At 57.5% G+C, this 12,877-nt stretch overlaps 1 protein-coding gene across 1 annotated transcript in view; it reads left to right on the top strand.

The window, feature by feature from the left end:
* EPHA10 (EPH receptor A10) overlaps positions 1-12,877 on the top strand; it is a 40,869-nt gene extending 27,992 nt beyond the window's left edge. Inside the window, exons 7-17 of the mRNA XM_060082393.1 lie at positions 722-893; positions 4,794-4,902; positions 8,447-8,508; positions 8,656-8,781; positions 9,838-10,023; positions 10,473-10,534; positions 10,773-10,976; positions 11,237-11,386; positions 11,623-11,816; positions 12,457-12,612; positions 12,763-12,877. Of these exons, the coding sequence (XP_059938376.1) occupies positions 722-893; positions 4,794-4,902; positions 8,447-8,508; positions 8,656-8,781; positions 9,838-10,023; positions 10,473-10,534; positions 10,773-10,976; positions 11,237-11,386; positions 11,623-11,816; positions 12,457-12,612; positions 12,763-12,877 (1,536 nt within the window). The remainder of the gene's footprint in view (positions 1-721; positions 894-4,793; positions 4,903-8,446; positions 8,509-8,655; positions 8,782-9,837; positions 10,024-10,472; positions 10,535-10,772; positions 10,977-11,236; positions 11,387-11,622; positions 11,817-12,456; positions 12,613-12,762) is intronic.

Here is a 12,877-nt window from a genome sequence, read left to right as displayed (position 1 = left end):
GGCCTCTCACTGTGTGGCCTCTCCCGTTGCGGAGCACAGGCTCCGGACACGCAGGCTCAGCGGCCATGGCTCACGGGCCCGGCCGCCCCACGGCATGTGGGATCTTCCCGGACCAACCCTTCTTTGATGTGAGCCTCACCTGTTAAAGGAGATAGGAATGCTGCTGTGAGGATAGTAGGAAGTTGGCTCCTATAGGGTCTAGCCCAGCAGCGGGCGGTGAGTGGACCGTTGCTGGGGCCCATGGGAGAGCCTGTCTACCCCTCTGAGCCCAATTCCTTATCTGTGAATCCATGCCTTGCAGGACATTGTGAAAGTCCGATGCCGAGGGGAAGGAAAAGTTGTGGGATCCAACAAGGGCCGAGCAGGTGTCAGGCCTCATTGTCTTCTTCTTTCCTCTGAGGGGTCAGGTGCAGCTCACCCTCTGGACTGCCAGGCCCTGATGCCCTTCATCCTAGCATCCCTATGAAGGCCAGCATCTTCTCTAAAGTTTCTCTTACTTGGAGGTGGGGCTGTTCTCAGCTACAAGTACCACCGAGTATGGGGGGGAGCTCGTGGTGGAGAAGGGGGCTGGTGACCCTATGGAACAAAGCTGTGGGATCTCCCCAAGACAAGTGGAGTTATTCCACCAGCCCAGGCTCCTCCCTACTCCTTTCCCCCGACATCCTCCCAGGAGAGTGGGGCCAGCCCTGGGTCTGGGCCTCACTTCTCGGTCCCTCCTCAGGGTCAGAGTGAGCAGACTTACTCCACGGTGAAGACAGGGGAGCCTGCGGTCACCGTCACCAACCTCAAGCCGGCTACCCGCTACGTCTTTCAGATCCGGGCGGCTTCCCCAGGGCCCTCCTGGGAGACCCAGAGCTTCAACCCCAGCATTGAAGTGCAGACCCCGGGGGAGGGTAAGTGATGTGTCAAGTGAAGAGAAGACCCAGCCCGGGGCTGGAGCAGGGAGGCAAATTGGGGCGGGTGGTGGTGGTGGTTATCTGTGCAATTAAGGGAACCTGCAGAACAGTTCAGTCACAGCCTAATTAATGGATGAATTTGATGGACTTCCCTGGCGGTTCAGTGGTTAAAACTTTGCGATTCTACTGCAGGGGGCACAGTGGAACTGGTCGGAGAACTAAGATCCCACGTGCTGCTCAGTGTGGCCAAAAAAAAAAAGCATGAATTTGGAATCCAGCAACTAGTGGCTTAGATTGGGTACCTGTCCTGGAGGAACGGGGCCCATGAACAACTGTAACCCAGGTCTCAGCTGGTGTCTCCCTGCCTCTCAGACCCTCCCATGTCTTGTGGAAACATCCTGTGCCTTCTCCAAGATTCTTCTCTTTTCTTGGGAGAAATTTTTGTCTCCTGGTCACTTCTTGCCCTTGACCACTAAATTCTTGTTCCCATCCTGCTGCTTTGTCTCTGCCATGCTACAGACTCAAACGTGGGCCCCCGTCCCTCTTCCCACTAGGCCTTACAGTGTGAAGCAGAGGGGTGAGGCCCAGCTCACCCTCTGGACGGCCAGGCCCTGACATCTATCAACCTAGCATCCAACCTTCCCTGAGGGTTGGGGCACATGAAGGGAGTTGCACCTGCAGCGGTAAACAAAACAAAACACCAGGAGAAGTGGTTAGGATTCAGCGCTTTCATTGCCAGGGCCTGGGTTCAATCCCTGGTCAGGGAACTAAGACCTCATGAGCTGCGTAGTGCGGCCAAAAACAAACAAAAAAACACCAGGAGAATTGTACACTTTCAATGGGTGAATTGTATGGTATGAGAATAATTTCTCAATAAAGCTCTTACCAAAACAAAGCAAAACAAAAGCTGAACATCAGATATTCCCAATCCTAAAGCAGCTCCAGCTCTTCCGCACAGTATGGTGCCGCCCCCTCCCCCCTTGGCTTCCCTCCCCTGGTTTCTCTTCTCCTGATGCGTGCAGAGCATTTAGCACTCTCTTTTGTTGTTCTCCTGCTGCTAAAACAGCCCTCAGGATCTCACCTCTATCTACCCCGAGCAGCTCATGAAAGTATTTTCCCGGACAAAGGCAGTTCCCCCTAAGAGGCATCCTGGCACCAGCTGTCAAGATAATAATTCTTTCCAACCTGCTACATGAGTCTAATCCAAGATAGGAAGAGTTCTGAGCCCAAAGGGAGGTGGAGATAAAATGTTGAGGGAGTTTGAGTTCTGGGAAAGGAAACAGCACTTCTTGCTCGAATGCCTGTCTCTGCCAGACCTTGGCCAGGTGCTGGCAAGAGATTAGAGCTGTGTCTTGAAGGCTGGGGAACGTCTGAGTGTGTGGAAGTGGGCAGGGAAGGCATTTTGGATAGAGGAAGCCATCAGAACAAAGGCTGGCGGGTTTGGCTGGAGTGGGTGTGGCGGAGGGCGGGAGCTGGGAGCCAGTAGCTGAAGAGGGCTGATGACTTCCCTTAATTTGGTGCTTCTTAGTTGGTAGATACACTGCTCAGCTTCCGGCCAGCCTCCTTTGCTGTGGCCCTGGCTATGGGGAGTGGTTCCCCAATCTGCAGAGTACTTTTTCCAGTGAGCTGTGACCCCAAATCAGGATCACGAGGAAGGACCATGCTTCACCGCTGTATTAGTTACCCGTTGCTGTGTAGCAAATTACCCCAAAACTCAGCGGCCAAAAACAACAGACGTTTATTATCTCATGGTTTCCTTGGGTCAGGAATATGGGCAAGGCTTAGCTGGGTGCCACCTGTCTCAGGTCTCTCAAAGGCTGTAATCAAGGTGTCCTCTGGGGCTGCGGTCACCTCCAGGCTTACCTGGGGCGGAGTGGGGAGGGGGTGTCTGCCCCCCTGCTCGGGCTCTTGCTGGCTGTTTGCGGGAGGCAGGCACATGCCTCCTGGGCTTCTCCAAGGGCTATTTATAACCCAGCAACTAGATTCTTCCAGAGACTGCGAGAGAGAGAGAGAGAGAGAGAGAGCAAGAGGGCACCTGAGACAGAAGCCAGTCTCTTGTAACCTAATCATGGAGGTGACATCCCATTGCTTTTGTTGTATTCTGTTGATGAGAAGCAAGTGACTGTGTTCCACCCACACTCAAGGGGAAGGAGCACCAGGAGGTGGCGAATCCAGGAGGGCCATCGCACAGGCTGTGGACCACAACCACTTTTATCTCCATCCTCAGTTTCCGCGTCCGCATGATACTTCATTTCAAACAGTCCTTGGCAACTCCACCGCCTGCTGCCACCAGCTGGACCGTAGACCCAGTTCCCCATCTCTGAAAATGTGGGCTCTGAAATCTTCTCTTTGACCCTGACCTTGTTGGCCTCTAACTCTCCCTTCCTCTTCTATCCCTCTTCCTCACTTGCTCTGTGACATCCTAATAGCAGCTCTTGGGATCTGACCTCATCTCCCAGGCTCTCAGCCCCTCCTGTCCCCACAATCATCTCTCCCCAGTGAGCAGATTCTCCCGGCAGAAACACGCCCCACCTCTGCCGGCCCACATTCCCCGGACATCGTGCTGCACCTGCCCCGCTAGTCCCCAGGCTTGGCTGTCCTCCTCTGTCCCTCGCCAAGGCTGCCTGCAGAGTTGTATTTTTCTAATCTCAGTTTAGTCTTCAGGGCTGCGTAGCATTTTCCCCGTTCTTGACAGTTACCCCAAACTGTCACGTCTCTCAAGCACCTCCCCTCTCTCCCCTCTCCCGAGCCAGCAGATCCCCTCACTCCTCTCCCTGTGGGCAGGAACTCTGTCTATTGCTTGAGCTCCCTGTTACCCTTGGGATATACTGGCTCATACTCCTGGCCTAGCGTTCAAGGACCTTCCGGTTCTGTCTCCTCCCCCAGTTCCCTTCACCCTGCCGCCCTCCAGCTTTATACCTTCATATCTTGCATCTGCATCTCTGCTTCCAGGCAGTCTGTTTTCCAGCCACATGGGATGACTTGCCGTTTTCCAGACCCAGCAGGTGCATCTAAGCATCATCAACAACCCTTTCAATCTTCCAGGTCCAGTGCAGATGATGCCTTTTCTGCAAACCTTCCTCGCTGGCTTTAGGAAGAAATTATCATGCCTCTGCTCAGCTCTGCTCATGTCTCTGTTTCTTTTTTTCGTTCTACAGTTAAGATTTTTCATTTCTGTCTCCCGCACTGGTCGGTACACCCCTCCAGAGCAGGGATTTTGGCTCATCCATTGCTATCTCCCCAGAACTAGTGCCACCCTGGCACACATGTTGAATGGATGGATGGTTGGATGGATGGGTGGATGGATGGATGGGGCTGAGAGCCTGGCTCTTCCCCTGGGGAAACAGTTCAAAGCAGAGGCTTTAGGATCAGGTTCGAATCTTAGGTTCACTGTTTGTTAGCTGCGTGACCTTGGGCAAATTACACAACTTTTCTCAGTGTCAGTTTTCTCACCTATAGAATGGAAACAGTAACACCTTACTGGCTTGGATCACTTAGTCCTGAATGGAGCAAGTGTGCATTAAATGTTAACTCATCATTATTGCTGGTGTCAGTTCTGGATGGGGGCTGGGGAGCTTGGATGAGAGGCCATCCCCCTGCAGAGCTACCTTCATTGTGCATCAGAAAGGCAAAAAGGGAGGCCTGGGCCTGCCTGTCTGGATGTCTGCTCCTCTGTCAGAGCTGGGCTGCAGTGGAAGTGCCTTGCCCTGGGAAAGGAGGAAGCTCCAGGTGCCCCTGTGGCTGGTGGGGCTGCCTTGGTCCCTTGCCGCCGGGAGGCCGGGCCGAGTACAGAGGTGCTGTGGGAATCCTGCTGTGGGGTGAGGACAGGAGTCTGTCCTGGAGCTTCCCTGGGAGCCTGGTCCTCTGCCTCTCTCAACCTCATGGTTTCCCTCCCAGCTGCCTCGGGGTCGAAGGACCAGAGCCCCGCAGTCGTCGTCACCATTGTGACCATCTCAGCCCTCCTCGTCCTGGGCTCTGTGATGAGCGTGCTGGCCATTTGGAGGAGGTAGGTGGCTGGTCCCAGCCTGGATGATGCCTGATGGGCCATGTCCCTGTGCACATTCACGTGTGCTCACAGGCACCCATGTCTGTATCTGCATTTGCACCTGTGCGGATGTGCACGGGCGAGCACACCGCTGTGTAGATACAGGCGTGGCTGGTGTGGTCCTGGCCCTCCCCCCACCGTCCCGAACCCCTGCTCCTGTAGTCAGCAGCGTGGCAGCCAGCACGGCAGCTAGCTCAGCCGCTCTGGGATGAAGGGGATTTAGCTCCTTAACTCATTAAATGTCAGAAGGCATCGCTGAGGATGGAATCAAGCTCCAGCTGCTCCGGTGTGATTAGGATCCTCCTGAGGCGCTCAGAGGCCCCCAGCCCGTGCCCGCAAGGGATCTGGAGGCCCTTCAACACAGGCAAAAGGAAGAGAGGCAGAAATTGTGTGTGTGTGTGTGTGTGCGCGCACGCGCACGCGCCCACGTGCAGGGAGACCAGGGAGGGGAACTTATAAGCCAGAAACCCCCAACCCCCAGCAGAAAGAAGCTGGCAGAGTGGGCTGAGAAGGGGGATGGGAGGAGGGGCAAAGATGTGAAGCTTGGGTCTGGCTCAGGGAAGATTCCGGCCCTTTGGCATGCAGCAGAAATCTCATGGCATATATATCGCCCTTCTCCCCAGGGCCACAATCTGCCACATGCAGAGGCACCCCGGGTGGGTTCCAGGCTGGGGCCGAGGTCAGCAGACTGGAGGGGCTGGAAAGTCTGCATGTGACAGGCTGGAGTGGGGGGAGCAAAGGAGAGAAATGGGCCGGCCCGGGAGCCACACGTCAGCATCCTGGAACCACCTGTGGGCTGGAGGGACCGTGAGCTTTCACTTGGCTCGGAGGGGACTGTTTGCTTGGTCTTGAATAAGGTGCCGAAAGTGACTGAGGAGGAGAGAGTCTGGGAGCCAGCTCTGCCCGGCCCGGGTGAGTCAGGAAGGCAGGACAAGAGTGGAATCTCCTTCCTCACAGAGCTTAAAGGTCCTTATATGAGACCTGTTGGAAAAGCGGGAATGGACAGGAGCTGAGAGCATATCATCCTGGCTGTGAGCTCAGGGTCTCTGGGAGGCAGAAGGAGGAAAGGGGAGAGACGTGGGCAAGGAGGGCCTCTTCAGGCAGACTCTCCAGAACAGGGGCAGCTGCCCAGCAGCTCCTCGGAGACAGAGGCACCAGAGCAGGCAGAGTAAGCCAGGGGTGGATTTCAAAACCTGCTCAGAATCACACGACACCAAAATGAGAATCTGCCTGGTCTAGCGCTAACGGGCAGAGAGGCACACATCTCCAGCACGTGTGTCCCAGCTTTGCAGACAGTAACACCTCCCTCAGCCGCCGCCTCCTCTCACAGTCTCTGCGGTATCCGCTCTGTGCGGTGGGCTCCTTACCTCCACTTTCCCTCCCCAGTCCATCTTGCGTCACCCAGTGGGAGCTTCTCATTTTCTCTGCCACCACTCCTCCAGCCACTCAGCCTTGCCCCCTTCATCCCTCGTTACCTCTCCCAGGTGTTCCCGTCATTCATGGAAGTCCTGTTCCCGTACTGGATGACTTCAGTAGCCATTGGAAGACCTGCCCCACCCCTTGACCTCTGGGTTCTTTGACTCCCTTGTTTCCGCGGACCTTCTCTCCTGTTCCATCTCAGCTGCCCTCTCCCATCTCCTGACGTGGACCTGGCCATCACCCCAAATACTGACACCAGTTCTGCTTTTGCCCTGCAGACTCCCCGTCCTTGCAGCTCGCTCCCTCAGCCACGTCTGCTGCACCTGCTCTTTAACAGCATCCTTAACCCCTCAACTTCTCGCCCCCAAGTCTACACACCTGCCTATCTCTGCATCCATCCTCCCCCTCCTTTTGATCTGGAGGAGGTGCTGTTCTCCTGGCCAGGATCTTCTACCTGTGACCATACTTCCGACCATCTCAGGAACCCATTACTATTGATAATGTCCACTTCTTCCCCACATGATAGCTAACATTTATTTAGTGCTTAGTAAGCTCTTGGCACCAGTGTGATCAGGCACGGATGTCTTTATCCTGATTTTATTAAAGAGAAAACCCAGCCAGCCACCTGGTCCCGCAGACAGAGAGCAGACCACCTAGGGAGCCGGTCATCAGCTTCCAGAGCCCGTGCTGGCGACCGCCATCGTGACCACTCCATACTACAGGACAGCCTCCTCTTTCCCACTGGAATCGGAACGTGGTCCTCTCTCTCCAGTCTCCCCCAACCCCTCCTCCTAGAGCCTTCACGTGACCTCCTCCCTCTGCTCCACTTTTTCTTTCCTTGCTTCCTGTGATATCGCCCGCCGCCTCCCCCCACCCCTGCCCCCGATTTCCCTTCTGTTTCCCTCCAGTTTCTCTGGTGGTTCTTTCATGATCTCCTCCATGGCATCCTTCTCCTCTACCCAATTTTTAAATGGTGGGGGTCCTCAGACTTGTTCCCTGTCCCACTTCTCAGGCTCCCTCCTCTCCCTGGGCAATACCCCCAGCTCCAGAACTTGTATCTCCAGAGCACACCTCTCTGCCAAACTCCAGACACACACATAGCTAACTCCCTGCTCATTGATCGTCCCTGCTTTTACCAGAGGCCCTGCAAACTCAAATGTCTAAATGAGAACTCCCGATCTCAGTAACTGGTACACCCCACACCCTGCTGGGCAAGCTGGAACCCGAGTTGGTCCAACCTTCCCCCTCCCCCTTTCTGCCTTCCAGCCGTCTCCAAGCCCTGTGGCCCTGTCACCTAAATGTGACTTGAGTCCTCTTTTCTCTGAGTCCATGGTCACCACATAGCCTGAGCCACTGCCATCTCCTGCGGGGACACAGCGCAGCTGGGATGATCTTCCTAAAATGCAAATTGAACCTTGGCTCAAAGCCCCCCAGGGGGTTCTGGGGCCTCTCCTCTGCCCCCAGGATAAAACCAAAGTCTTTTATCTGGGCCTGCAAGGCCCTGCCTCAGGGGGCCCCAGATGCCAGCCTGTGGCTTTGTTGATCATGATGCAGTCCTTTGGTGCACGGCTGCCTCTGTCTCAGGAAGCCATCCTTGACGGCCCCGGCCACGTCAGATCCAGCTGTTAGGTGTTCCCCACGGCGCACCACCCTTCTTTGCTTGGACCTGTGAGTGGGCTTGTGGTTCCTTCTCAATGTTTGTTTTCTTGACTAGACTGAAAGCTGCCCCTGGACACAAGGTCTGCCTGTTTTGTTCAGCTGTAGGCAGGGGAGCAGCTTGGGCTTGAAGTCAGGGCATGGATTTGGGTGCCTCTGGAGTTGCAAGAATACACTGTGTCTCAAAGTGAAAATAACTAGGAATGCGGAGGCGGGTGAGGGGTTAGGTCTGGGGCTAGGGTCGTATGTGTGATGTGAGGAGAAGCTTTCAGACCAGCAGGACAAGAAGGCCCCTCCCCTGGGGCGCAGACCTTATCCTTTTGGAGGGACAGAGAGGTGCCGCCCTGGGTGCTGGTGAGATGGGAAGGGCTGGGACAGCCTGGCTCAAAGAATGACTGCGGACCCCCCGACCCCCAACCCCCTACCCCAGGACCTGCAGCTATGGCAAAGGAGGTCGGGATGCCCATGATGAGGAGGAGCTGTATTTCCACTGTGAGTTGTCTGGGCCTGACGCGGGGCGGGGAGGGCACCCCCCTACCTTACCCCTCAATCCTCTTCCTTGCTGCCATTGCATACCCCCCACTCCTCCAGTCGTGGAGGCCCCTTGTCTCACCCCCCTCTCTTTCCCTGCGTTCCCAGTCAAAGTCCCAACTCGCCGCACATTCGTGGATCCTCAGAGCTGTGGGGACCCGCTGCTGGCCGTTCATCTGTTTGCCAAGGAGCTGGATGCGAAAAGCGTCACGCTGGAGAGGAGCCTTGGAACAGGCAAGCTAGGCACCCCGGAAGCCTTATCCGTTGGGAAGCCCCGCCTCCGCCTCCTCCCAGCCCTCTCTAGAAGCCCCTCCTCCATCCCACCGGGTCTCTATGCTGTAAGCTTGCCTCCACCCCAAGTCCCCGGAGGCCCCGCCTCTACCCAGTCCCCACCCTGTCCAAGAAACGCCCTCTCCACATCAAGCTGGACCTCCGTCCACCAGGGTCCAGGGAAGGAGGTGGCAGAGGAGTCTGTGACCCTGCCTTCCTACCCTTTGCCTGTCCCCAAGGTCAGAATTCTCTCCAGGCCCTTTCAGAGCTGGCTCTGCAGACTGCCACTGGCAGAAGTTTGGTCCCAGGCCTTCAAGGGACGATGGGGAGGGGCCTTTGCAAGCTTGGGGACCAGGCATACCTGAGTTCTAGTCCTGGCTCTACCACTGACCAGCTGTGTGACCAGGGGTACGTCCCTTTTCTGCTTTGAGCCTCAGTTTCTCATCTGTTAAATGGGCATGATATTTGCCTCAGAGCTGATGTAGGGGCTTTCCAGCACTCAGCCCAGGGCCGGGTTCACAGTGGGTGCGTGCTCTCTAACGGTCAGTCCCCTTGCTTCCTTTTTTCCTGTCTGCAAACCCTCAGCCCCTGCACTAAGGCAGCGCTTTCACCAGGAGCCTGACACTCTTCCCTGGCACTGTCAGCAGACTCACTGGGTAGAGACCAGAAAGGGGCAGCATGGCAGAATAGATGTCATCGTTACCCTTCCTGGGTCACCCTGGGCCTCTGATGTGCTGGCACGTGCAGCGTCCTCTCTTTGAGACTTTGGAATTTCCCACCAAAGCAGGCAGGGAGGACTCCCCATTTCACAGAGGAGAAAACTGGGACCGAAAGAGAGAAAGAGCAGAAGCCCATGTCACATGGCTGGTACTCACTTTACCAGGATTTGAAATCAGGAGACCCGAGTCCCAGGCCGGAAATGGCCCCTGATCCAGAAGCTGCTTTCTCCTCGGCTCACCCTGCCCAGGTTGGCCGAGGGAGCGGCCTCCGGTGGGTGTCTGAGGTGCTCTTTCCCCCCAGGGCGGTTTGGGGAGCTGTGCTTCGGCTGCCTGCAGCTTCCGGGCCGCCAGGAGCTCCCCGTGGCCGTGCACACGCTGAGGGAGGGCAGCTCCGACTTGCAGAGGCTCAACTTCCTGGCCGAGGCCCTCACCTTGGGCCAGTTCGACCACAGCCACGTGGTGCGGCTGGAGGGCGTCGTCACCCGAGGTAGGGCCCATGCTCCGCCAGTGTGGGAGGAGATGATGGGGTGGGAGGTGGAGGTGTGCCGTGCCCCCAGGCCCTGTGCTCAGTCATGAGAGGGAGCCCTGATGCTGCCCACCATAGAGAGAAGGGCTCAGCTCTCCTTCGCTGACTCTGGGTGGCCTCTCGGACCCTGCGTGATCTCTGGGCGTGTGGTGACACTCGGTGGGGTTGGATCACTTGGACCTTCAGTGATCGCCCTCAGCTATCCTCACCTTGGCCTTTGTTCCCCTCAGATGACACCTCTTTTGTTCTTCAGCACAGAGGGTCCTGGGCTGGGCAGGAGGGTGGCAAGACTCAGGGAGCTTGGCCTGGGTTCTGGCCATCTTGGCGGGGTCTGGGGCCCAGGTGGGGGAGCACATGTGCTCACAGAGGGCAGCAGGCACCTTAGCGTGTGTTCCCCTCCCTGGGTACAGGAAGCACCTTGATGATCGTCACTGAGTACATGAGCCATGGGGCCCTGGACGGCTTCCTCAGGGTGAGTGGCCTGGGCCCTGTGCGGTACTGATGACCATGATATTCTTGGTCCCCCAGTTTTCCCTTTGGTGGGGCTTGGGGTTGGCCTCATTCCCTATAAAGATGCCCACTGGCCAGGCTGACCTGGCAGGTCACATGGCAAACTGAAGCCCAGAGAGGTCCAGTTGACTTCCCTGGGGTCACCCAGCAACAGGGGAAGCGAGAGTGCAGCCTGGCCTCGCTCTCCTCCTCTCTCACAGCGGCATGAGGGCCAGCTGGTGGCTGTGCAACTGATGGGGCTGCTGCCTGGCCTGGCGTCGGCCATGAAGTATCTGTCGGAGATGGGCTACGTCCACCGGGGCCTGGCGGCCCGCCGGGTGCTGGTCAGCAGCGACCTCATCTGCAAGATCTCTGGCTTTGGGCGGGGACCTCGGGACCGAGCAGAGGCTGTCTACACCACCATGGTAAGGAGCCCTTCCCTCAGCAAACTGCCCTGGAGTCCCCATCGCCCCCCATCCCTCTTTCTGGCTGTGTCAGGGTCACTCCTGCCCCTCCATCCAGTTGTCTGTGCCAGTGTGGGCCTCGCCTGTGGTCAGACTGTGGGCCTTCCCTAGATGAGCAGCCGGGGAGGCGGCAGGTGGGGCTGGATCTGTGGCTCTGTGGGTGGGGAACCCTGGCTGTGACCTGGTCCCCTCCTGCCCCTGACCTGCCTGCCTGCCCGCAGAGCGGCCGGAGCCCGGCACTGTGGGCCGCCCCCGAGACGCTTCAGTTTGGCCACTTCAGCTCCGCCAGTGATGTTTGGAGCTTCGGTGTCGTCATGTGGGAGGTGATGGCCTTTGGGGAGCGGCCCTACTGGGACATGTCTGGCCAAGACGTGAGTGACACCCGTGGCTTCTGCTCCTTGCCTTCTGATCCTGTTGCTCCCTGACCTCAGGCCCCAGCTCCCTGACCTCTGCCCATAACCCTTGACCTGTTAGCCCCAGGCCCCACTTCACTGTCTACTTGCTTCCAGTCCTGCCTGGTCACCACTTGAGCCTTCCTTGGGATGGGGTGAGTGTGTGTATTGGGGGACCTAAAACCTCCTGTCTGCCTGCTACCCCCGTGGCCTAGGTGATCAAAGCCGTGGAGGATGGCTTCCGGCTGCCACCCCCCAGGCACTGCCCCTCCCCCCTGCACCGACTGATGCTTGACTGCTGGCAGAAGGACCCAGGTGAGCGGCCCAGGTTCTGCCAGATCCATGGCCTCCTGAGCAAGATGGTGCAGGATCCAGAACCCCCGAAGTGTGCCGACACTACCTGTGCCAGGTACAGCTGTCACCTCGCCTGTCCCAGGTACATTCCCATGTATCTCCAGCCATACCAGACATAGCAGAACTCTCACCTGTCCACGAATGCCCCCCCGCCACCATGTACAAGTACAGCTGCCCCACCTGTCCTCCCCCACCAGTCCAGGTACGACTACCCACTCAGGTACCCCTGAGTGATCTAATACTCCCACCTGCCTTAGGCATGTATAACTTTTCATCTTAGTCACTTCTGCTTGTCCTGGGTTTTGCCCCACGTATCCCAGGTACAGTGACCACATACATAAATGTGGTAATAGTCCTAACATATCTGTAGTTCCAATAAATAAGTGAAATTAGTATTAGTGTCCCCAATACCAGTCACTTCCCAAACTCTCCTAGGTACATCCTACCCAAGACTGTTCCAGATACTCCCAGTGCCTTTACCTGGCTCCTATGCAGCTCACTGTCTGCCAGCCTGAGCATCGTGAACCCTCGCCTGCTCTGAGGATACCTGGAACCCTGTGTGAGCCAGGCCTGTCGGAGGGCTCGGCCATCTTCACCTTCTCCTGGCCGTTCCCAGACGGCCTCTCCTCAGGAGAGTGCCCGGGTCTGGGCCCCAGGTCCCTGCTGTCGACTGACCACTGCTCCTCTGCCCCCAGGCCTCCCACGCCCCTGGAGGACCGTGCCTTCTCCACCTTCCCCTCCTTTGGCTCTGTGGGCGCGTGGCTGGAGGCCCTGGACCTGGGCCGCTACAAGGACAGCTTCGCTGCCGCCGGCTATGGGAGCCTGGGGGCTGTGGCCGCCATGACTGCCCAGTGAGTCTAAGGGGCCCGGGGGCCCTGCCCCTGCCAGCATGGGAGGCCCAGCTGGTCCTGATTCTGGTTCCCTGGCCGGGCAGGGGGTGGGAGGGACAGCAGAAGGTGGGGAAGAGCCAGCTGGGTCTGACCCGTCCTTCTTCTTCGCAGGGACCTGGTGAGCCTGGGCATCTCATCGGTGGAACACCGGGAGGACCTCCTCAGCGGGATCAGTGCCCTGCGGGCCCGGGTGCTCCAGCTGCAGGGCCAGGGGGTGCAGGTGTGA

The sequence above is a fragment of the Mesoplodon densirostris genome, chromosome 2, assembly GCF_025265405.1.
Source record: "Mesoplodon densirostris isolate mMesDen1 chromosome 2, mMesDen1 primary haplotype, whole genome shotgun sequence".
In the NCBI taxonomy this organism is placed as follows: domain Eukaryota; kingdom Metazoa; phylum Chordata; class Mammalia; order Artiodactyla; family Ziphiidae; genus Mesoplodon; species Mesoplodon densirostris.
The sequence above is the reverse complement of the archived record's forward strand: the minus strand, read 5'-3'. Positions and strand labels throughout refer to the sequence as shown.